Source organism: Aethina tumida, chromosome 1 (assembly GCF_024364675.1).
Source record: "Aethina tumida isolate Nest 87 chromosome 1, icAetTumi1.1, whole genome shotgun sequence".
NCBI lineage: Eukaryota > Metazoa > Arthropoda > Insecta > Coleoptera > Nitidulidae > Aethina > Aethina tumida.
Window position 1 is genome coordinate 56,399,706 of NC_065435.1, and position 24,021 is coordinate 56,423,726.

The 24,021-nt window shown below is 31.5% G+C and overlaps 3 protein-coding genes across 3 annotated transcripts; 1 reads left to right on the forward strand and 2 right to left on the reverse strand.

Annotated features, from left to right (window-relative positions):
• The first annotated feature begins 686 nt into the window (after nucleotides 1-686).
• LOC109601515 (angiotensin-converting enzyme) lies at nucleotides 687-4,204 on the forward strand. The gene is made up of 10 exons (XM_020017762.2): nucleotides 687-941; nucleotides 1,085-1,358; nucleotides 1,975-2,258; nucleotides 2,314-2,505; nucleotides 2,560-2,672; nucleotides 2,738-2,880; nucleotides 2,978-3,086; nucleotides 3,138-3,499; nucleotides 3,554-3,703; nucleotides 3,752-4,204. Exons 1-10 carry the CDS (start codon nucleotides 866-868, stop codon nucleotides 3,912-3,914), a joined length of 1,866 nt encoding a protein of 621 aa, XP_019873321.1. The 5' UTR covers nucleotides 687-865; the 3' UTR covers nucleotides 3,915-4,204.
• A 9,503-nt stretch (nucleotides 4,205-13,707) lies between these two features.
• On the reverse strand, nucleotides 13,708-18,531 carry LOC109602190 (uncharacterized). Its single transcript, XM_020018523.2, has 3 exons — nucleotides 18,162-18,531; nucleotides 14,175-14,395; nucleotides 13,708-14,116 (listed from the first exon to the last, which is right to left on the reverse strand). Exons 2-3 carry the CDS (start codon nucleotides 14,362-14,364, stop codon nucleotides 13,740-13,742), a joined length of 567 nt encoding a protein of 188 aa, XP_019874082.2. The 5' UTR covers nucleotides 14,365-14,395; nucleotides 18,162-18,531; the 3' UTR covers nucleotides 13,708-13,739.
• A 1,107-nt stretch (nucleotides 18,532-19,638) lies between these two features.
• LOC109601503 (putative ammonium transporter 2) lies at nucleotides 19,639-24,021 on the reverse strand. Its single transcript, XM_020017753.2, has 11 exons — nucleotides 23,606-24,021; nucleotides 22,168-22,254; nucleotides 21,778-21,976; nucleotides 21,573-21,718; nucleotides 21,350-21,513; nucleotides 21,110-21,299; nucleotides 20,987-21,057; nucleotides 20,871-20,928; nucleotides 20,729-20,806; nucleotides 20,497-20,675; nucleotides 19,639-20,004 (listed from the first exon to the last, which is right to left on the reverse strand). The coding sequence occupies exons 1-11, from the start codon at nucleotides 23,730-23,732 to the stop codon at nucleotides 19,687-19,689; spliced, it is 1,617 nt and encodes a 538-aa protein (XP_019873312.2). The 5' UTR covers nucleotides 23,733-24,021; the 3' UTR covers nucleotides 19,639-19,686.

Below are 24,021 nucleotides of genomic sequence, written 5' to 3' on the forward strand. Positions count from 1 at the left end.
ACTACTCAGAAATTCTGAGTAAGAATGAATGCTAACTTATTTCTGTTCACAATTTACATATAATAAGTTTCAAAGTTTTCTTGTACAATTTATTTTGTTTCCATTAAAAGCTTAATAAAATATATAAATCAAGATACAATTTTTCTGAGAATTTCTATGTATTTACATGTTTACCTGTATGAATAAGATTTCACTCGACACAAGCTTTGTCGATTGCAACGAGGAGTGAATATAAAAGTATTCATTGTCATTTTATTGACGCTGATTTTATAAGAGTTCTTTCTTTCTACTCCTTAATAGAATCAATCAGTCTAGGAATATCTTATATATTATAAACGTGCGATTTTTTTCTCTCCGATTTGCTGCTACGCCGAACGAAAGGACAAAATTTGCTTACTAAAATGTATAATTAATATTTAACAACAATCCTTATTATCTAGTTTAAATAAAATAAAAACATAGATAATGTCAATTATTAATCAACTCTTATCTATTAGTTAACATGTCTACCTCACATATGGGCTAAATAATCCATTAAATAACCATCAGCATATTTAGTAGATAATTATTTATTGATAATTATTAAATAGGGAACCCTGATTGTTTAAGCATTTGTTTTATATAATATAAACAAAATCAAAACTTTTGATAACAATTAATTTGACACAACAAATTTTTTATTTTAATTGAACAATACAATAAATACGTACTCCAGTTTTCATTTCCCTTTAATGTGAATATTCCATGCAACGTTCCCGAAATGCGCATGGCCCAAAAACACGTGTATAAACGATAAACCTAGCGGTAATATTTCAGTCTCACCTGAAAATTCACCGCTGAAATTTTCACACCAAACAATGTGACAATGTGGTCGGTGATATTTCCTTGTCTATTAATTATTGCATCTGGAACTTCCATATCTCAACTTAACTACAAAAAATGTAAGTTGTTTAATTAATTGCAATTGCTAAAATTTGCTGAAATGTGCTGAAACGGAAATAAATTTATTATAAATAATGAATCAATAATTATTAGTGTAAAACATTACTGATACCATTTTAAATGTGAAATTAATAAATTTCAGTAAAATATCAGGTGGAAATTGAAGAATGGCTTAATAGAATTGAACCGACTATCGGAGAATTTAGGGCACTAATTTACCGCCTAGATTGGAAACTGCAAGTACATGATTATGATCACAAAAATTTTGTTCAATTACGGAATACAATGAAGGTCAGAAACATATGGCAGAATAAAATTTGTTCGACCAAATTGAAATTTAACTGGTTAACCGATATCCAACGCAGGAAACTCTATCTGTATTGTAGAGGAGAAAAGCTATCTGATGATATCTTGATGTAAGTTATATTTTTATACAAAGCTCTTTTGTAAAAACACTCGATACGATTCGAGGCAAACTAAAAGGGTTTTTAATAAAATATGAGTCCATTAGACGATTGAAGCAAGATCAAATGTAAAACATTGGAAAGGATCACGCTAAAATAAGGTTTATTGTCGAGTGCTGAAAATCACAGAAGGAGAACAAATTAGTTTTGGCGAATAAAATTCTTTTTATTGTCTTTTGTTTAAAACTCATTATTATTTTCACTACCTTGATTGTAAAAAATGATAGCTATATTTCTTAAAATTTATTACACTTTTACGCATTTACTTTACCTACATGTTTTTTATTTAATTCGCATTTCTAAAAGTCACAGCGTAACTGTAAGATTATGTATAGATTATCAATTTTAATTTTAAATTAGTAGTATTTTTTATAAAGATTTGAAAATCAATTAAAGGTTGCATCACGTTCTTGTTTTATTCATGTATTTACTTTCATATTTCTTTGTTTATTTTATCAATTATTTTAATTCAAGATGAACTTGGTTTTACTGTTTGTAATATTGTTTCCAATTACATAACTATTACTCATTGTTGGAAACTGCGATAATTTTAAGTAAATTATTTTAGACCGTATGCCAGATTGATGGGAAAAACTCTGGAAAGCTATCAGCAACCAGTTTGTTTTCCAAAAGAGTTACCATTTGAAAACAACGAATTACCGGAAGATTTTCCCAAACCTGGTCAATGCGTAAACGGCGAACCAGACTTGGAAAGATTCATGAGGAACACTAGTCACAATCCAGAGCACTTAAAATTCATCTGGAAAATATGGCATGACAATGCTGGTTATAGAGTAAAAGATGACTATTATATTGGAGTTTTATTGCAAAATTCTGTTGCGAAGAAGAGCGGTATAGAAATCAATGATAAATTCTTCGAATCGTTATTAAGGTATATATTTTAAAGGCTATAATGACATGGGGGAAGTGTGGAGAGAAGAACTGGAGATACCGAATTTGGAAGCCTATATTCACCAACTTTACAAAGAAATTGAACCGTTTTATGTGGCATTACATGCAGTGGTCCGTCATAAGTTGTTTCTAAAATATGGAAGTAAAATTATTGATAAAACTGGACCCATACCAATTCATCTTTTAGGTATTTATAGTGTTTATTTACCGCCTAAAATATTAAAGGTCTTTTTCAATTCAGGCAATATGTGGGGACAAGACTGGTCCTCTCTTATTGACTTGTTCGTTCCAGAAGATCAGTTGATTGGTTTAGATAAACGATTAAAAGCCACTCACTTTAATGAGAGAAGTTTGGTGAGTTTTAAGATAATATACGCTAAATTTTCTGATTCTCCATTAAATACATTACATACCGATAGGTACTCGAGTCGGAAGACTTTTACACTTCTCTAGGTTTACCGAGGCTGCCCGAGCTGTTCTGGAAATATTCGGTCTTTGAAAAGACAGACAACGAAACAATTTGCCACGGCACGGCTGGTGACTTATTTAAGGGTGATTACAGGTATATGTTTTAGATTATTCAGTAACGTTCTGAACCTTATCATATTTCTAAAAAATAAGAAACGTGCTGTTGGCCCTGAATTTCCAGATGTTTTCAGAATGATCATGTGCGGAGAGGTATCGATGGAAGGTCTTTACATAATCCATCACGAAATGGGGCACATCTACTACTACATGGCTTACGAACATCAGGATCCGTTATTTCAGGTAATAGAGCTGCTATATCACCAATGCCAGCCCTCAATTTATCCTACTTAGGATGGCGCTAATAGTGCAGTCCACGAGAGCATCGGAGACGCAGTTATGCACGGAGTTATGACACCCCAGCACCTAAACAGAATTGGGATACTAAAGGATAAAGAACTGTACAATCCGGACGTCGAAACTTTTCTCCTGTTTAAACAAGCTCTCAACAAAATCCCCGAGTTACCCTTCGCCCTGGTCGTTGACAAATACAGATGGGACATTTTCAGAGAAACCATAGGCTATAACAATTTCAACAGAGCTTACTGGAAGATGAACCTGAAGTATCGCGGAGTGGTACCACCTGAAGACCGTGACGAGGACAATTTCGATGCTGGAGCAAAGTTTCACGTACCCGATAATACACCGTACACAAGGTAATGTATCTCATTGAAGTCGTCCAGTAAATCTTTTACTAATGTTTGCTGTAGATATTTTCTTAGCGGCCTAATGCAGATGGATTTCTTCAAAAGCTTTTGTGAACTCTCGTTATTTAACAAGACCCACACAACGAACGAGGAAAAAATTCCTTTGCATAGGTGCGACATATATGGATCAAAGGACAGTGGACAAAGGCTTTGGTAAAAAATTTTGTATGCATTTTATGAGAAACTATTTTGTGGTTTTAGGTCAATGATGGAGAAGGGTTCGAGCATCACCTGGCGCGAAGCTTTGAACATTATATCGGGACAAACTGATATATCTACCAAATCTCTTTTAGAGTATTATGAGCCAGTATATAGATGGCTTCTAAATTACATAGAAGACAACAATGTATATGTTGGATGGTAAACAAATGTATTATGTAGTTCAATGTAAAACATGTAACCACTTAAACCCCTTTACGGTGTTTTATTTCGTAGTATGTAGAGATGTTGTGTTGTACTAAATGGCTAGAGTTAACCTCAGTTAGGCTATGTCCACAACAAGTCTACAGACAAAGCCTAGGAGAGGCTACCCCTTGATCCATTTTCACTATCTGTCCCAAGAAGCTGAAAAAGGCTGAAAATATAACTTCAAGTATTAAAAACCTATTTATATTGATATATAAACTCTGTAAAAGTAAAATGAAATTAAAATAATTTAACCAACATTAACCTGTTTTTTTCCAAAACCTAATTTTGAATACTAACTTATTAAAGCAAATAAAAAGTGTTGAAGCATTTCTCAGACTACTTCACAAAAATTTTAATTAATTGAAAAGGACCATAAAACAAGAAATAAATAATAAATGTATATTTATAAATTTTGATGAAATATACAATTTTTATATACTTAATTGTATTTCAACTTCTACATTCATTTTATTAGTAAATATTATTTTTAATACAAGTGAGTGATATAACAAATGAAATGCCCCATTCTTTATATAGGACTTCCCAGTTGTTAGAAAAATTTATTAAATTGGGATAAATTTACATATTAAAATTCTGTTGAATAAATTTATACATACCTATAAATTAATTAATAATACACCTTCAGTAAGTAAATATAATTATTTTTGTTATAAATAAAAATTTTGCACAAAATTTAAAATTAGAATAGTTAAAAATTATATTTTTTACCTCTGGATAATGCTTTTACATATCCAGAGCACAAATTCTCACATTGGCCCACCACGATCACTGATCACAAACAGCGCACGTTTATTCGTCAATAAAACACTTTGCCCTACTTCCCGGTTGTGCCAATATTAATAATAACAACAATGCAGCAACACTAACTACCAATAAAAAAATCACCCGGTTCGGCTTCCCCAGCGCACGGTGTGCACAACAAGGCTGAAATGTTTATATATGAGGGAGTACAACTTTATTTATTAATGTTGAACTAGATGGAATCGCATGCGAGAATTCAAAATTATTAACGACACAATCACTGCCGGCGGTTCCAGTGGCGTCACGAACATTTCACCGCGACCAAATTCGATTTCAGTTTTTATTAAATTCGTTTTGTCTTGATCGATGAGACGGAAATAAATTGGATTAATTTACCCGTTTGTTGTGTTGTATTTGCACGAAAACGAGATGTTATTGAATTTCAAGTAAAAATAAGACGAGAATATCAAACACTTCAGGTCTTTCAGCCATTAAGGTCGGTACGATACTGAAAAGAGATGATTTTTATTATTTAGGGTGTCTAACCGGAATGGTACAAATCTTCTACATAGAAATAATTGCTGTGATTGGTGATAAAAGTTTGAGGTCCTCCTAATTATTACACAACTAAACGTTTACTTAATTAAAACCGTACCAATTAGAGCGACACATTTCATTAAAATTGAAAATAAAAAGTTTTCAGACCACATGTGGACGTGTTTGAAATTTTTCCCAAGGAAAACAAGGTCAAATATTAGTAGTCTGTGTTTTTTCACCTTTTTTCAGCACGAATTAAATGATAGTTTGTGTTCTTTTGTGGCGCGGACGTGGATTTGGTTCGCACAAAAGCATCCAGGATCAACAAGTGTCACGTTCAGTTGGTCAGGGAATCCGTCTTCTGGAAGGAAAACAACTCGGGCTTTGTTGACCGTTACGTTACGGGGCGTCGGATCGGTCGCATGCCGCGAATTTCTGGCGGTGATTCCGCCGTCGAAGGTCGCGCGCAAGACGCAAGGTCAAACGAGGCGCCGTTGACGTGAAAGTGCGACCGGACCGTCTGCTCGGACCGACTGAAAAATGTTGCAGAACGCGGATCTTCGTCAACGATTATTATTCGACGTTACGTAATTTTTATTCGAAATATATGTATTTGGGATGACGGGATGTGGTGAAAGAAGATCGAAGGAATTCCTTTAAGATCCGCAATTGTCTGGAAGATGAAGTATTGTTCTGTATTTTAATCGGAGACAATAATATTAAACACTGGATGGAAGTTTCGAAAACTTGGTCGAACAATGAATGAACGATGAACACATCTTTCAAACAACAAAACTGTGAAAAGTTAATATGCTAAATATCGTTTATTTTTTTTATCGAACAATTGACATCATTATACGATTGGCGCCGTTAAAGCCGGACTTACCTGTTCTTCCGCGTGAATATTTCTATACAGTGGCGTACGAAAAATTAATTTTTATTCGGGTATTTCCCCGCAATAAACAAAATAGATGGACACTATGTTTATTCAATTTTTATTTGTATTAGTCTGTATTTTTTCACCTTGTTAGTACCTTTTTATTTTTGATCAATACATTTAGTTGTCCACGCTAGATACTGAAGTGGTCATTATTAGGGCAACTTTTTAAAATATTAAGTTAGCCAAAACTCTTTTATTTAATACTAATTGTTAAAACAACATTAATTTACTATTGTTGTTTTATACAATATTATAACAGCTACTAATCTTATTCTATAAATATTACAGTAATTTTTCTGAATTGAGCTGAATATACATATGGCAACATTAATTTTGAAAGGATTTTTTAATGATTAAATTTGTGCTATTTAATTTATCATTAACACTTTGTATAATATCCTTTCAGCTTTATAATTTTAATCAACCTTTATGGTATAGATTTTTCCGAATATTCCACAAGTCAATATTTCTTCAAACTTCTTGAATTGCTGTGATAAGTTCGTTTAAATTTGTAAAATTTTTATGTCGAATTTGGTTATTAACATTATCCACTATGTTGTCTGAAGATTAGAACAGACAAGACAAAACATCGATTCTTTTGGTATTTTAATTTCTTCAATATATAGATTTTTATTTACTGTATCCCCGTACATATATATATATATATATATATATATATATATATATATATATATATATAAGTCTAAGGGTCCTGCGCCAGAAGAATTGTGTAATAAGAGCTAAAAAAACCGTTGTAGATGGTTTAGTTCGGGGAATTTTAAACCACCACTGTCACGAATTTTTCAGATTTTAATGGGTCTCCTTAAAATCAATCTTGCATATTTAATTATGAAAATCATAAAATCATACAAAATTAATTTTAAAATATTCTTAACGTAATCTATACGTTACTTGTTTTTACATTTACCGGATTTCCTTTCAAACCCTCATCAAGTGCCAGGGTGTTGTCGCACCGTGGTTTCGAAGAATAAATGACTGGACTTCTACATGTCTTTATGTAGAACTATTTACTAAAATATTCTTAAATTAAACTAATTAATTAAAAGGTTTAATATATTACCCCTACGTGAAATTTTAGAGAATTGTAACTCTGTTCTTTTTATTTATGTTTTTACGATATTGGTAAATTTAAGTTAATGAGTTGATTTTTAAATGATTGAAAATATTTGTAAGTACAATGGTTTTTCCTTATGCAAATAACATCAGAATTGTAATATTATTGAAACAATTAATTGTATTGTATTTTGAATTGCATTAAGGTTTTTTAGACCAAGTACATTATTATTATTTAGATTAGGGTTTCATATAGAAAAACTCTTAAATTAGTTTGGCAACAATGTTGAGAAAAGGAACATTTGTTTAGTTCATCTGATTGGTTGAAGTAGGATCGTTGTTGGAGACATTCAGATTCTTAAGGGTCTTAAGTCACCACCTACTTCACCCCCTTCCTAGAATCCGAATTTATAAAACTCTGGGATTCATTTATTTCGGAAGATTTTACCCGAATTTTTCAAGTGTCGAGATCGAAGTTCTTTTAGTTGTTTTTACTTACTGTTTGTCAAATTTCAACCTTTTTGCCAAGAATTTAAGTAAATTTAAATCATTCAATTTTTTATATTTATATATGTTTTGTTTTTGTTTTTCTTATATTTATTTTGTTAATATAGTTAGGTTGATTAAAATTGAGTTTTAATTAATTCCAAACTATAAATTAAAGAACAATATAACAGTGAGTAGAAATTATCTAATATTTCGGTTTGGTGAAAGGTGTGAGTATTGAGTGTAATACATCACCTTAGTTGAAGAAGATCTGTTCAACAAAAACAAAGGTTAGTGATATTGAAATTAATTATAGAGTAAGAATTGTATAGTCTAACCTCATCAATATTTTGTGTAAAAATTAAATCGCTCCCTTTAACATGTTGTAACGAGTCTTTCAAAAAGACTTTGGTTATACCGATTGAATTATCATCGGTAACCCGTTACAATTGAAGCATGCCCACAGCATAGTTGAACCGTCACCATGTTTCACTGGGGATATAACAAACTTTTTGTGTAGTTTTATCCCTGTAAAATATTTAACATAAGCAAAACCATCATTTTTTTATAAATTAAATTTAGACTCACCTCTAAAAACTACTAGTTCAATGAATGTGATCTTAAGTTAGTCCTCTTATTGGTCTGGGGTCAAACGAACCCCCATGCACTCACCATCTTCTCACAGAACTTGAACTGATTTCAGCAAGTCCCATTTTCTTTAGTTTTGCTTTAATTTCAGTTGACGAAAAGATTCGATTATTTTTAACATTCGAATTATCCACACTTGGTCAGGTTCTTTAAATTGTTTACTAAAACGGGAAACGATTGATTTATTTAGTCGTAAAGTCTTAGCCATCTCTTGTTAATCTCGGCCTTAATGACGCTGAATTATAATTTACAGTATTACTTCGACCAATAATTAAATAATTATAATAAGCAAAAGACCATAAAGTAAAAAATTGCTATAATTTCGTCCATTGAAAAAGTACGCAATTTTTTAAATAATAAAATTAGATTGGCTCGTTGCATAATACAGACAATAATACCAGAAAACCTAACATCTAATTCAAGTAGTACAGCTCATATTTTTAATATATTTTAATAAGTTGCTATAATTATGGCCACTTCTGTATACATGGTAAATTGTTAATACAAAAATTATAGCTTCCAGAACAGAAGAATAATATTAACCAATAAATAAAGATGCACTGGACAATGCTAAAGTCTACAATGAAGTACGTTAACATTAAACCCATTACTTATTGGATATTGCCAAAGACACATTCTTATTAATCAATTTCATAGCAATCTTCTGCTATTGAAGCTATAATTTTTTATTAAGACTTTCTACACTACTATAACATTAGAAATATGCCACTTAAAGTTGATGCGAGTATATTCGCTCCAAACTTATTAAAAGTAGTAAGTAATATCTGCAATAATTTGGGAACAAAGTAACATTTGATATTTGAATAGAATCGGTCAAGTGCAAGAATCACAAATCCTCAAAGAATAAAATTTCAGAAGAAATAAGTTGAAACGTTCCCCTAATGTACATGTAAATTGACATTTTTTATTTTATTTAATTATTCCTCGATGTAATTGACAAAGTGTATATTTCATGTTATGCTACCAGACTATAGCCAATTTTAATTGTATGTTAATCGTATTAATTTACTTTGTATTCAAATAGTGGTAGTTAAAATTTATTAGAAAGGAAAAAAATACGTTATTTTTATAAATAATAGCTGACAAATGAACTAATATTCTTAGTCACATTAACTGTTTTATTTGAACATCTGATCAATTTTAACATAATGTAATGACAAAATTATAATTGTTTCTTATTTTTACTATTTATCTAAAAATAACAAGAAAAAAACAAAACATTTATATAACTGGAATTAAAATGTATTCACTGTAATTGTACTTAATTGTATGTATTGACAATGATGAATGGACGAAGCAGAAATTTCGTTTCGAGTATTGTAATACGATATTGGCAGTCGTGGAGGGAAGTGGTCAGAAGGGGTAGAGCAAGAGGTTCCAGAAGACCCGAAGCTACCACAGAGCCATAAGACCGTCGTCTTAGTTTATTGGCCCTAAGGGACAGTATGAGTTCAACGCGGATGATTGCTGATGAATATTTTGCCGATGAAGGTATACGTTAACAGTGGGATGAGGAATCACATTGCCTTAAATGATGAGTCACGCTTTTGCTTGGGCATGCACGACGGTTATGTGTTAGGAAGACGGCGACGTGGAGAAAGACGTGATCCTCACTTTACTGTGGTGAGTCATATTCATAACACTACGGGTTTAATGGTTTTGGAGCCTTATTTTCGTATCTACATAAGAAGAGCTATCGGACTAATTTACAGGATTCAGGATAATGCTCGTCCACATATTGTCAGGAATACATAACTTCTTAGAAACCTCCCATGTGAATTTATTGCCTTGACCACCCTCCTCGAACTCTTAATGAACTAAGACATCAAATTCAGTTCGTGTGTGATGAGATACCACAAGAAAATGTCGATAATCTCATTACATCGATACCACGACGCATCTATGAGTATCATCTTAATCAAGGAAGTGGTCTGACCCATTATTAGCTCCTGTCAGTTATGTTAAACTCCAAATAAAAAATAATTATTTAAGAAAGTAGAGCGAATTCAAAAAATGTTAATTTAATTTTAATAACAAAACTACAACATAATGGTACATCTGTGTACTAATTTATTCCAATTTTGATATTAATTAAAAAACAATACCCAAATAAATTTATCCATTGTTGTATGCCTAATTAAAGTAGGCATTTGATGAATGTATTGATGAATAAGCACTCAATTAGTTACCACTTTCTCAAATGCCGCAAATGTTTTCGCTTCTTTTTTATCCATGAGATAGTAAATGCCACACGTGGGATTTATGATTTATATTTTGAAAATAATTGTTTCCAATGACCACATTTGGACTGGTAGAGATATAAATGATGACATGATATTCTGTTTCTTTTGTGTCAAGACAAACAATTTTTCATTCCTACAAAATCATGTCAGTAGCAATATATTTTACAGAATCGAACATTCTGTTCCAATAATTCCAATTAATTCAATAAATCCATCGAATCCAATAAGCCCAATTAATACAATTTATCCAATTAATGTAATTAATATATTATATAAAATTTATATTGCTAATAATAATGCGAAACTAATTAATTTTTAATGAAATTATTCGTGTTCGATAATAAATAGTAAAAAAATCGTTTCAGGTTAAAATGCAAAAAAGTTCTTTTAGTAGTTTTTACCTACTTTCTTACGCGGAGCAGTACATACATAACAAAATATTTTTTAAACAAATGAATTATATTTTACAATGTCAAATTCTTCTTTCAAATTTTGTTTGAAAACTATTAACATAAAAATGTCGAAACTAAATTTAAATAACTCTTCTTCAACTTCTTCCATCAATTCTTGTTTTGGAAACGACGCAGACATAATAACCGTGCATGGATCTGATAGTGAGGAAGAATTAATAAAAAGTGATTCAATGGAAACTGATATGGAGTCACTGTCATATAATGACAATCCTACTATAACCATTAGTAATAACTCCATGGAATTCAACCAAGGGGATAATTCTGATTCCAACGATGTTGTCATGAGCGAGCAACAATTTCAGCTGATAAAAATTGAGGCAGTGAAAAATAATGTGAAAATGGATATTGAGATCGCTTCCGAAAAAGAGCTTCATCAGGCCACATTTACAATCCCATTAGTAAGAAAACGTAGAATAGAAACGGAAATGGAAATTGATTCAGAGGATACTAAAAAATTAAAACAGTAATCAAAGACGATGTCATATTAAATTGTATTAAATAACTTATAAATAAATCTATAAATATAGCATCAGTTCTGATTAATTTAAGTGTTGAATGAATCCATGTAGGTTTATGTCTCTCAAAACTATTAACGACAATTTCTACTTGAAAAGTCGTTTGCTCGTCAACGATATGTTGTTTCCATATACAGTCGTGGTCATATAAACACCACATTTTTCATTTTAAAGTTTTAAACGTAAACTAAATAAAATAAATTGGAAAAATAAACCTACATGTTTTTAATCCTAAAGTAAAATACATTTATTCAAATAATATCAAAAAATAAAATAAATTCTATATAAATAAATAAATATTGTGGCATAAATACTTTGTTGGAAACATTATTTTGAATAACAGCTTCCAATTGTTTAAGATTTAACTAAAACTTTACAGTACTCGTCTGCGACTTGAGCCCAGGCTCCTTCGACATTTTCTCAGAGTTCATCCAAATGTTGCCTGCAAGAAGTTTTCTTATTAACACAAATTCTATTGGATTTATACCTGAGCTTTACGCGTACCAATTTAAAATATCAATTAGATTGTCCTGAAGTCAGTCTTGTCAAGTCTTGTAGTAGTTTGGCTCATTATCATAAAAATAAATATGACGGGCACAGACTCCTCTGCTGAAGTTCCATTTTTTAAAACAGACCCAATTCCACGTCATGATATGTCTGCCCACACCATAATCGATCGTTCACCGTGTTTAACGGTTTTAATACTCTACTTTTGGATATGAATGATGACACACACAAATTTCCATCGTTTCTAAATTTGTCTAATTTGATCAATCAGTTAAAGATTTTTTCCCCAAAAATTATCATCTCAAATACAAATATTTTCAGTCAGTTGTTATCTTTTTCGATACATGAGGCTTTCTTCTGGCAATGTATCCAATAAGGTTCACTTCATTTAACATTCTCCTTACAGTTTTAGTCGATACTTGTATACCATACTCACCCAACATGTTTTATTTTATTTTTCTTATGTTTAGACATGGACTGGCAGTACTAACATTTAAATATTTTACCTTCTTTTTTGTGGTTAGATGCTTCCTTAGAGTCCCAATTTTATTCATATTACTATTTGTGGATTTGGACATTATAAACAAATTTTCTAGTGTGTTTTCCACTCTTCTTAACTGAACAATTAATGCATTGTAGTTCTGAAAGTCCGCAATGGTTTTTTCAACACACTAAAACCATTTATAATTGAATCTACGTGATAACTGAATCAGCAAAAAAATACTTACTAATTGGCATAAAAATTGAAATTCTCTATTTTTAAGAAATATGTATTTTAATTATGTTATTTATAAAACTAAACTAAAAATTCATCAGAATTTTCAGGTCCAACGGAATTTACATAATAAATAAATCCATAAAGGAAAAATATACTTACTAATTGGCTAAAAAATTGAAATTCTCTAATTATTTTTAATGAATATGTATTTTAATTGGGCTATTTATATGTTCACTACCAAATACTAAAAAATCAGCTGAATGAAACGCATTTCATCAATATATTTTTTAATGAATAATCCTCAGGATTAACTAAAAACCACACAAAAATAATTCATATACTGGCTTTTATTTTCGATTTTAATTGGGTATTAAAATGTGCTGCTATTCATGTGATCATTACAAAAAGCTGTATATTACCAAACGAAAGCATCATTAGTACAAACAAAGCTTAAATGCTAAATGAAAAATTTTTGATTTTGTCACAAGACTTTGCAATAGAATTATTATTCCATGTGGAAATATTACCGAAAATTAACAATATCTACTCCACATTAATATAAAAGTCAAATATTTTCTATATCATTAACTTTTACAGTAAAATGAACTATTATATATATTTAATTTGAACTGTATTCCATTTCAGAACCACCATGACTTTTTCAGGGTGTAATATTTTTCCTTAAATAGATCGATAAAAATTTATATTTTTATAAATATATTGTATTAAAATTATTTCGTTTCAACATTTTTGAACTATAAAAAATAAAACAGTATATTGTAACATTCTATAAAATCTATATTATATAAATAATTATCACTACATTTTTACAATAAATAATAATAATTTAACTAAAATTATCTAGAATTATACAATAAGTTATAGTTGGTGTTTTTCAGCAACTTATTGTACAAATTGTATTTTTCCGAGGAATCCATATCATCAGTCCTATCCCATGGTCCACTAGGTGCTGTGTGGAACCCGTCCTTTCCCGGATGTATGTGAAAGTGCACGTTTTGGGGCGGCGTGTGTCCACCTCCAACTCCATGCTTGAGAAGTAGGGTCAGCTTTGAGGCGATTCCTCCGACATTCAACATGACGAGGAAAAGAAGAAGACCCAGACTCTTCATCGAGAAAATTGTTAGGAACATCAAAATGGTCACTATCACGCCAAGTTTGAATATGATCAGTGGCATCATCATCTTGAGTTTTCTTGCCGCCCCAAAACAGCGACCTAAAGAATTAATACAAGTTTGAGTTATACAATACCAAATAAATTTAAATGGGTTTACCAATAAAACTTTCTGTGCTCCCCTTTCCTGTTAAATTGTCCCAAATAGACATCATTCGTTTGACGGCTAAATTGTATAATGTCAATTTCTTTGGTTGTGCTAATACTATGTCTGTAGATGCGGTTTTGTTGGCAGTACACCATTGGGAGTATAGAAGAACTAGTGTCACTATAGGTAAAATTGTCTTCATTTCTTTGTCGCCAACTGCATCTGCCTCATTTCTAAATGCAAAAAAAAAAAATAAATGCTTAACAATTTTATTTAATTTGAACTCTATAATATAGTGAGAATTAGAGAATAATTTCAACTAATATCAGTCTTCGAAAATGTTAAAAAGAAACAAAACACTTTTGGTATCAAGACTATTACCAATATTTTTTAAAGTATGGATTATATTACAAATGTTGATGAACTTTTTTTTTAAATAATAATTTATTTATATGATTATCATTTTTAATTATACAGCTAAAAAAAAATATATAATATAATTAATATCATATGCTACCCCATAAGATATTAATTATTATTACATTTATCAGGATATTAAGCACCTACTTCGGAAAATTGTTTATTCTGTCAAATTTTCATGATCACTTCTTATTTTTTTAAAAAATAATAACAATGTACTCAAGTAATATATAAAAAATAATCAAAAATCTAAAATAAATACAAGAATTTTTATTACGGAAATTAATTTCAAATAACAATATAAATATTAAGTTAACTTCAAATAAATGTTCATAGCCTAAAGTGGCAAATAAGAAGATGGACTCTGGACCACAATCTGTGGAGGTGCCGACTGATAACCCCCTAGCACTGTCGACTGTCTTTGAACTGACTGCTGTCCAGAAGCATTTTGATATCCAAGCATGGCATTCTGCAAAGGTACGTTTGCAGTTACTGGCACCCGTGGGATAATATGTTGATATCCTTGCATGGGCTGTTGCGGGTTTATGATTGGATGATATCCAAATTGCTGAATGTACGCAGGCTGCATAGTCGGCATAACTTGAACATTGGGGATCACCTGATTATTGTTCAAAAACAACTGTCCATTCATTATAAGTCGACCATTGGGCATGAGTTGCCCACTGAATAAGACCTGACCATTTGACATGATTTTACCGTTAAGCATCAGCTGGCAATTCGATCCAGTCTGGGTAAGGTAATTGGGATTTGGTTGACCATGAAGTACGAACTGTCCATTACCGACGGTTTGGCCAGTGCCCACAGATTGACCGCTAGCATTGGGTAAGATATGGTTAGTAAACGTGGTTTGATTATTGGGTACCTGGTCATTAGACTGTTCGTTGGGCAATATGGGATTACCTGTTACGTTCTGTCCATTCTGTAAGATTTGACTGTTGGATGTAAGGTCGTTAAATGGAACCTGATCTCTGAACATAGGCTGGGCGCTAGAAATTAGCTGTTCATTTAATGAGCGTTGGAAATTTGACACAGCTGGAATTTGAGGTAACGAATAGTCAACAGTCAGTGAATTTTCGGGGGGTAAGAGTTGCCTATCATACAAACGTTGGGTGTTAGGCATGCGCTGGACATCGGCCATGGTCTGATTGGTGTACATCGCCTGTTCAAGGGACGTATACTCATTAGGAATTGATGACTCACCAGTTGAAGATATTTGCTCAAGCACACGCTGACCATCATCTCCCCCACGAACTAGACGAAACTGGGGTATACCATTGTGCCAAACTTTTTGAAGAAGCAAACCGTTCGAAGAAGAACCTAGCCCAGTAGGTACGGTTGTCAATGACGACTGGGACTCCTCAAGAGAAGTAGGCAGTTCATTAGGTTTATTTTGAGACGCAGCATTATCACCCCCATCACCCCCTGATTCGTTTGAATGGACAAAATTGACGTACAAACATCTGGAGCCAAACTTCTTACCATTCATAGTGACTCGAGCAATATAAGCATCATAAACGGAACCGTAACTTACAAAAGCATAACCCCGGAATCTTCCATTTGACCTCACCACTATGACGCCGGTTATAGTTCCGAATGCGGAAAACTGTTCTCTCAGCCATGCTTCATCCATATAAGCATCCAAATTTCTGACAAGCAAGTGATGGCCCATGTCATTTTCCGAAATTTGCTCGGCTTCCGCGCCTTCCGTGTCCTTATATGGTGAATTAACTCCACCGGGAGGATGATTTCCGGCCATTATTTTATATTATCCTAACAGGAACAGAAGGAATGCTTTCGTGCAGCTTTGGATCGACCGTTTGTGTGAACTGATCGCAGTGATAATGATACCTTTGATGTTTCTTTGTATTGCTAAGTTACCAAAGTTTTATGAAAAAGGCCAACTGTTGTTATTTTTTCTTGACTAACTTTGGCTTAATCTGAACTTTTACTAGATTGTTTACAATTAGGTTAATTGTGTGATTGAAGTCCTCAACACACAAACACCAATTCTACTAATTTTTATTGCTTATAAGTCTATAAGAATAATTTCGTTTAAACTGACATTGACATTTAATGAACTTATTTCACCCTATATCTCTGTTAACGATTAGTTTATTTTATTCCATAAATACATGCATAATTCACCGAACCAATGGCAATAATTTTTATTAATATTTGTATTAGCCATTGGTAAATATTTGTTCTTTTCGCTTCAAATATAATTTATATGTAATATATTTTAAATAAATATATTTTACAATATGAAATACATTATTTACTTAATGATTAAATTGTACCATAACTGTATAAATTGCAACTATTGATAAAATTACCAATATATTAACTTGCAAAGATAAATATCACCATTACTTTATCAAATAAAAGTAAAAATGTATAATATTATCAATTAATAACAAATATTTCAGTATACTAAAAGTGGCCTACATTTTAGTCAACACAATAAAAATTATTAATTCTTAACGAATATATTTTTATAACAATTAATTTTAATAAGTAGTGTAAGAAGCACTTACACTATCACTCCAACATAATTTGTTACAAGAGAAAACTAAATCTAATGCTAAATAGAATTTTCACAAAATTCGCGTGTTGTACAGCTTGTAAGATGCGGCCCAATAAACGAGATTGTGTGTCCTCTTTGCGAAGGTTGTCCTACAAAATGCAGAATTCGTCTTTTCTCTTTGAAAGATGTTCAATTATCACGTGGTTAAAATTGGGTGAAAGTCTGGTCCCACAGTTTCAATTAATCAGTTTTTTCGTTCTGCTTCATTTAAACTGGCAAATTATATTTTGTTGACTAAATTTCATACGTAAATAATTCATGAAAAAAATGGAAAATGTAGATAAAGGTTAAACCTTATTTGTTCCTTGATCTTTTACCCAATTGTATAAAGAGAAATGTAGTACTAACATCCTCATAAATCATTTTGTAGTTCACCTAAACTAAAACCAAAACACTTTTGCTAACGAACTATGACCCTACATGATTATAAACATCCTCCTAGAAAGCGATTGGGAATGAGGATGTTAATTTTGACGGACAATTTTTATTACTTTAACACCTTTCTCCATTATCACAGCCTAATTTCTTTGGTAAATTTAAATCACGTGGTTAATTGTAATGAAATTATTGTTTTCTTGGATTTGCACGAACGGATTTCTAACTAGGTTACAGGAACTAAGCGGGGGCAACATCCTAAATTTATGGCTCAATTGGTCATTTATCGAAAGTGATATCATTTAACGTGGTACTTCCATTTAAATTACTTTCACTCTAAACATAATGGACCACAAAATTTAGGTGACATTTTAAATAAAATCAATTAATTGTCGGTCTCTGAATATATTGTTTAGTTTTCAATTATTTTAAACTACAAAAATCAATATAATACGTTCAGGTACCCACTTGAATAGTTAATCATGTTTTTATGCAATTAAATGATAAACATATGAACATGTTGTTCAGGATTTTGTAACTTATATGAAACATTGGCGTTGTGATTTAAAGAAATTGTTAAAACTATATAAAATATTTACCATTACGTAGAGTTAATGATGTAAGTCACTGAAATTGTATGCACCCAGTAATTCCATCATAGACTAACACCACATTAATCTAGTTTATTACGCACAAAATTGCGGTACTAAGCCATTTATACTAATAAATCCACTACCCGAAACCTGAATCAACCTGAACTACACCGAAGCACGTTTTGAACTTGAACCAAAAACACAGTCACCCACTGCTCTGAACAGAACCGCTACAAGTGAAACTAGATGTCTTCAGTCTTCAGTCATCATAAGAGTGGGTGAAGATCATACAGATGTAAGACGTGAAATGGTACTTGTCGGTGTGACAATGGGGACCTTCTGTATTGAGTACCACTTTCCAACTGGGGAAGACTGAATGAAGCACCGCGGATTTCATCTTTCGTTGGTCCACTACACGGTGGTACCGTTAGTTTGAACTGCTGCGTCAGTGGTCATGTTGGATGGTACAGACTAATCGTTTTTTCACGAACAATGTAAAATATGCATCTAGGTTAATTTTATGTAATTTTATGATTGTTGAATCATTTTGAATATTTAAAGTGACTCTCAAAAATTGCAAATTGCAATATAAAAATAAACTAAATTTTCATTTTTTGAAGTATAACAAATATAATATAAATAAAATGTTAAATGGCTTATTTTTATTTTCGATTCATTAATATTACAAACATAAGAATAAAACATGTTTATGTATATCATTTATGCAATAATTTACAATATTAATTTAAATATATAATTTATATAATATATAATAATTTAAATATAATTAATAAAATGTTAAATGGCTTATTTTTATTTTTAATTCAATAATATTACAAACATATGATTATATATATCATTTATGTAATAATTTATTAATTTTACAAAATAAGATGGTTATAAAATCATACACCAGAAAATTCTAATTTTTAATATACAGTAAAAATATTCTTATTAAGTTACATTTATTATTTTATAAATATAATAATATTTAATTTAGTATAATTTAAATAAATATGAATAGGTATATATTTTTCTATACATTAAATCTATTTAATGTCTTGTAACGTAATCAGTCACTTGTAAAAATATTCTTTATATTATTTATTGATGGTATTTTAACGCACAAATCACATCAAATTTTGACAATCATCGATGGAGATCGACCACATCGACTTTCCATTTTGAAAGAAGCTCGTGCCATTTACCAGACAGTACAATTAAACTTATTATTTAAGTAGAATACTCTAATTGTTCTGGTTTTACATTGGTCAGCCGAGCATTGAATATTTACTTACTGGTACAAATGAACGATATTTATTGTTTAATTAGTAACATTTCTAGTACGTGTCGTGTCGTGTGTTTACTCGGCAAGCGTAATTGTTTTTCTAAAGTGAAGAAAGTAATCATCATTGTTATACCTAGATTTGCATTATTATGATTTAATAATTACATATTTATTAGCACACCATAAAATAACGTAAATACTTTATTTCAAAAAAATAATTATGCAGTCGAATACACATAGATGTTACTCTGCCCATGCAACTTGTGGAGGTTTTAAATTGTCTCCGTTTGCATCGTTAACAGAAATGGTACTCGAGACCCTTGTCTTATTCTTTTTCTTCCGATCCTTGGGAAATAGATTTCTAGCTAAATTAACTCCCATATTCTTATTTCTAGTAATGTGCTTTAATATTTTTGATAATTTGTATTTCCTATTGGTCATTGATTTTACCAGCGTCAAATATCTGCTGTGTTCAGGATTTTGACCCACGTTTTGCAATTTTTCAACAGTGCTAGTATCTAGCACCGGCCTTAAAGCTGACAGAGCTCTAGACACTCCGACCTAAAACGATATATAATTAAAATATTATTTATATCATGTTTTAAGAGCAATATTTTATTTTATAAAGCGAAGTTTTTTGAATAATTTTGATAAAAAGTGTCATCAAAAAATAAGTACCTACAATTAATAGATACAAAATTTAAGTGAACAACATTAATGTTATTTCGGTTCTTCTTTCTTCTTGTATACCTACAATATGGAATTCCTAAATATTAATTTCAAAAAAGTGTTCCTTGTTATCAAAGCCCTTTAATAATTTTATCCATTAATTTTTACGTTACCTCTTTACTGACATCTAAACAAATTTAACAAACAGGTACGACATCTAAACAAATTTAAAACAAAAAATTCATTATTTGAAAAATGATACTTATTACAGTCCTTTTTTTATTTTTTAAATTGTCTTATGATGTGTCGTTTAAATGAATTTTATGCATTTAAATTTGTTATCCACAACACCAAAATTAATAAAAAATTAATATTAACATTTACATTCCCGTGCTTGACCAAGTGCTCAGTTAAATCGGCACCAAGAAGCTCTTCATGTACACCCATTCTGATTGTTACGATTTTGTTAATGGACCAGAGTAATGTAATCGTGCTAAGAAGTCCCCATGTAATCAAACAGACTGCAGCCAAAGTCTGCACACCCAATAGGTACCAACCTCCACCTAAAATTGTGTCACAATTGGTTATGATAATTGACTTAATTTTAATTAATTACCTTTAATGAGGCCCTTTCTTCCACTAGTGGTTCCTAAGGGATGTGGATTATCAGCAAAAATGCCCACGGCTAAGACTCCTACGGAAAATAGTATGCCTGTACTCTCTGTAAAATTTCAATGATATTCAGATTTTTAGCATACCCCAAATTCCGCCAATTCCATGCACAGCACTCGCCCCCACTGGATCATCAATTCCCATCTACAAAATAAAACAATATCATCTTTTTGTAAAAAAAAACAACGTTTCTAAATGTTACCATATCAATTAGAGGCATGGAAAAGCACACCAGCAATGCACCAATTGTTCCCACAAGCAAAGCTTCCCAGGCTTTAAAGCAATTGAAAATTCTTAAAAATGTAATTCTTAATTCACATCTTACCTTGATATAAAAAGCAGCCAGCAGTAATAGCTACTAGTGCACCAAGAATTCCATTAATTATATCGATCGAGTCGATTTTGCCCTTGGATTTAATCATTGTAAAAAATATACTAACTGTACCACCTCCAAATGTAGATAACATAGTCATTACCGCTGCTCTGGCGGCATAATGCCATTGATCGCCACTTAACTAAAAATTATTTTTTAGCTATGCTGGTAAAAACATTTCAATTATATTACGCCATATGTACTGCCCGAATTAAACGATAACCACCCCCACCAAAGTACAAAAAGGCCCATAACCGCATTCACTGGATTTCCCAGAGGCAACGGTGCAATGCCATGATCGTAACGTCCTATCCTAGGTCCCAACATTAAAGCACTAGCAAAGGCGGCGCTTCCACCTAAAATTTACAAAACATCAACAGTTTGATAACACCAGAAGAAAGATGATGAAAAGAACCTATCAGGTGGACGGCCCCTGAACCAGCAATGTCTACAGCACCCATTCGTTTCAAGAAGCCATGATCTCCCCACATCCAGCCCGCTGGTATGCAATAAATAGCGGTATTCAAGAAACTGAATAGGCAGTAAGCTTTAAAGTTGCATCTGTAAATCAAAAATTAAGTACAAAAATAAAATATGAATGAAATAAATAAAACTTTAACCTTTCCGCCATTGCACCACTAACGATGGTGGTGGAAGTTGTGGCGAAGGACAGTTGAAATATGAACGCTGTATAGGTTGGACCCTTCAGAGGGTCGTCAGGGGACGGATCTACAAAATAATCGCCCACACCTATGAAACCATTCGTTCCAGGACTTCTGCCGAACGACATGCTAAATCCGAAAATCCAATACGTCAGTCCTTAAAAAATGTTGAATGTTAACAATTAACTTGCAATTAGTGGCTGAAACTAAGTGCGTTGTTTTCGTAAATTGTAAAAAATAGTGATAATAATTTCATCGCTTTTTATGGGCTTGTTTAGGTTGAAATCGAGGTAATTTACTCGTACTCAAAAATGTGTTATAACATCTAATTTTATAACATATAATTACCTCCCAATACGATGTCTACCACGTTTTTCATCATTATATTGACTTCATTTTTTATGGATACACAACCCGATTCTAGCATGCCAAAACCTAAAAATAAATTTTAATTTTAATTTATGTGGCAATATTAATTTTACATAATATTTTATATATTTAAAAAATATTAATAATAATATTTAAATGCGGCCAAAATAACAGTTTAAAGTCTATGAATAGCTTCCACCCTCCTTGGCATACATAAAATTAGTAAGCGAATAAATACTTAAGCCGTATCGCGACATTCTTCTTTAAAAACATTAGCAAGATCCTCCAAATTTTCAAGCAGGTGATTTCAAGTGTAAACTTGTCTTTGAAAACATGTTCAATTGAATTGCAGTCTGCCGAACGTGGAGACCGAGTATTGTCATGATTTTGCAAAGACAAGTTTATAAATCTCGCACATTGTCATCCTCAAAAAGGAAATCTGATCCAAATTCTTGAGCAAATGGAATAATAATTGGTTAAATAACCAACAAGCATTCGTAGTTTCTTCCTTTAATATGAGCAACTCTATATTTGTCTCTAACGAAATTTCACCCCACACAGAATCACCTTCAAAAGCAACAGTTGGAATTATGTTTTGCCCATGATATTTTTGACCACGAGTGATAATATGCACCTAGACTCATCTGAGAATAAACAATTATTTCATTAGGCTGTAGTCTCTAGGCCAGTTATTGTTGGCCCAAGCTCTGCGCACAACCCGACGTTTCCTGTTTAACAGAGGGTGTCAAAAACATCTTTTGCTTCATGCAACCTTCTTCTGATGCTAAACAGAGTGACTGTGATTCCAACTTCTACATGTAACCGGGATGCAAAGAATGTAGATCATCATCATGACGTTTATTGACGTTACCAATTTGCCGATAACGATTCCAAGTACGATTTATTACACTTTGTAAGACATTATACATTTCTGCTACTTGTTATTGATTCAGGTTGCCATGTTCCCAAATTGCAATTATAGGGGCAAAACTGTCACAAAGAAGTCTTGTCAACAGTGTTTTTTGGTAATAAAATAACTGATCAAAATAATACATATTAAAAATGAATACTGAATATTTGATTAGCCAAAGATATTTTCAATTATATCATAACTTAGTTCCTTATTTTATTTGCTTTATTATTAACTATGTATAAATATATTATTAAAAAATACAAATTTATTACATTTTAAACTATTAAAATATTAAAATAGTCGAATATATATTCGTTTATCATGATTATTAATTATGTCCAACAGATAAATATTAAGATGATGAAATCATCAATAACCTGTTTAAGTAAGCAAAATTTTATAAGTGAACAACACAATAAGACAAATTGAAGAGAAAATCTAACTAAGTGATGCAATGCAATACAATCAAAAGTGAAAATATATATGTTACCCTATTCTACTAACCAGTTTGCATAGTAAAAATCATAAAAGAACAAGTGATTATCCAATTGGCATCCTCTTTGTTTATATCGTAGAGCCATGGTATGGAAATGGTTTCGTTTCTGGTATTGTTTAACGAACCCTCGTCCATCACGGTTATCACAGATTGTCACTGTTTTCAAACACGATTTAAAATCATATAAACATGTCAATAAAACTTTCGTGATTTGCTCAAATTACTAATCTGATAAACATCTTAATATTGCATTTGTAAGGCGTTCGAATAGTTATGTTGGACACGCATAGTGAATTATACAAATCGAGGACAGGTTTATAGTTTTCGTAGTACATTTTTAATCAGGGATCTTGTTTATTTTTTATTAGGGTTGACAAGGGTTTCTTATTACCAAATGAAATTATTAGAATAATTATAGTTTTTA

Excerpts from the sequence above, each read along its gene's own strand:
- LOC109601515 (XM_020017762.2), top strand. The coding sequence starts at position 866 with ATGTGGTCGGTGATATTTCCTTGTCTATTAATTATTGCATCTGGAACT. Across the intron at positions 2,506-2,559 it reads CATACCAATTCATCTTTTAG|GCAATATGTGGGGACAAGAC; the intron begins GTATTTATAGTG and ends TTTTCAATTCAG. Across the intron at positions 3,087-3,137 it reads ATCAGGATCCGTTATTTCAG|GATGGCGCTAATAGTGCAGT; the intron begins GTAATAGAGCTG and ends TATCCTACTTAG.
- LOC109602190 (XM_020018523.2), bottom strand. The coding sequence starts at position 14,364 with ATGAAGACAATTTTACCTATAGTGACACTAGTTCTTCTATACTCCCAA. Across the intron at positions 14,117-14,174 it reads GAGCACAGAAAGTTTTATTG|GTCGCTGTTTTGGGGCGGCA; the intron begins GTAAACCCATTT and ends TTAATTCTTTAG.
- LOC109601503 (XM_020017753.2), bottom strand. The coding sequence starts at position 23,732 with ATGGACGAGGGTTCGTTAAACAATACCAGAAACGAAACCATTTCCATA. Across the intron at positions 21,058-21,109 it reads TGGCTGCTTTTTATATCAAG|CCTGGGAAGCTTTGCTTGTG; the intron begins GTAAGATGTGAA and ends ATTGCTTTAAAG. Across the intron at positions 20,005-20,496 it reads ACTTGGTCAAGCACGGGAAT|GTCGGAGTGTCTAGAGCTCT; the intron begins GTAAATGTTAAT and ends ATATCGTTTTAG.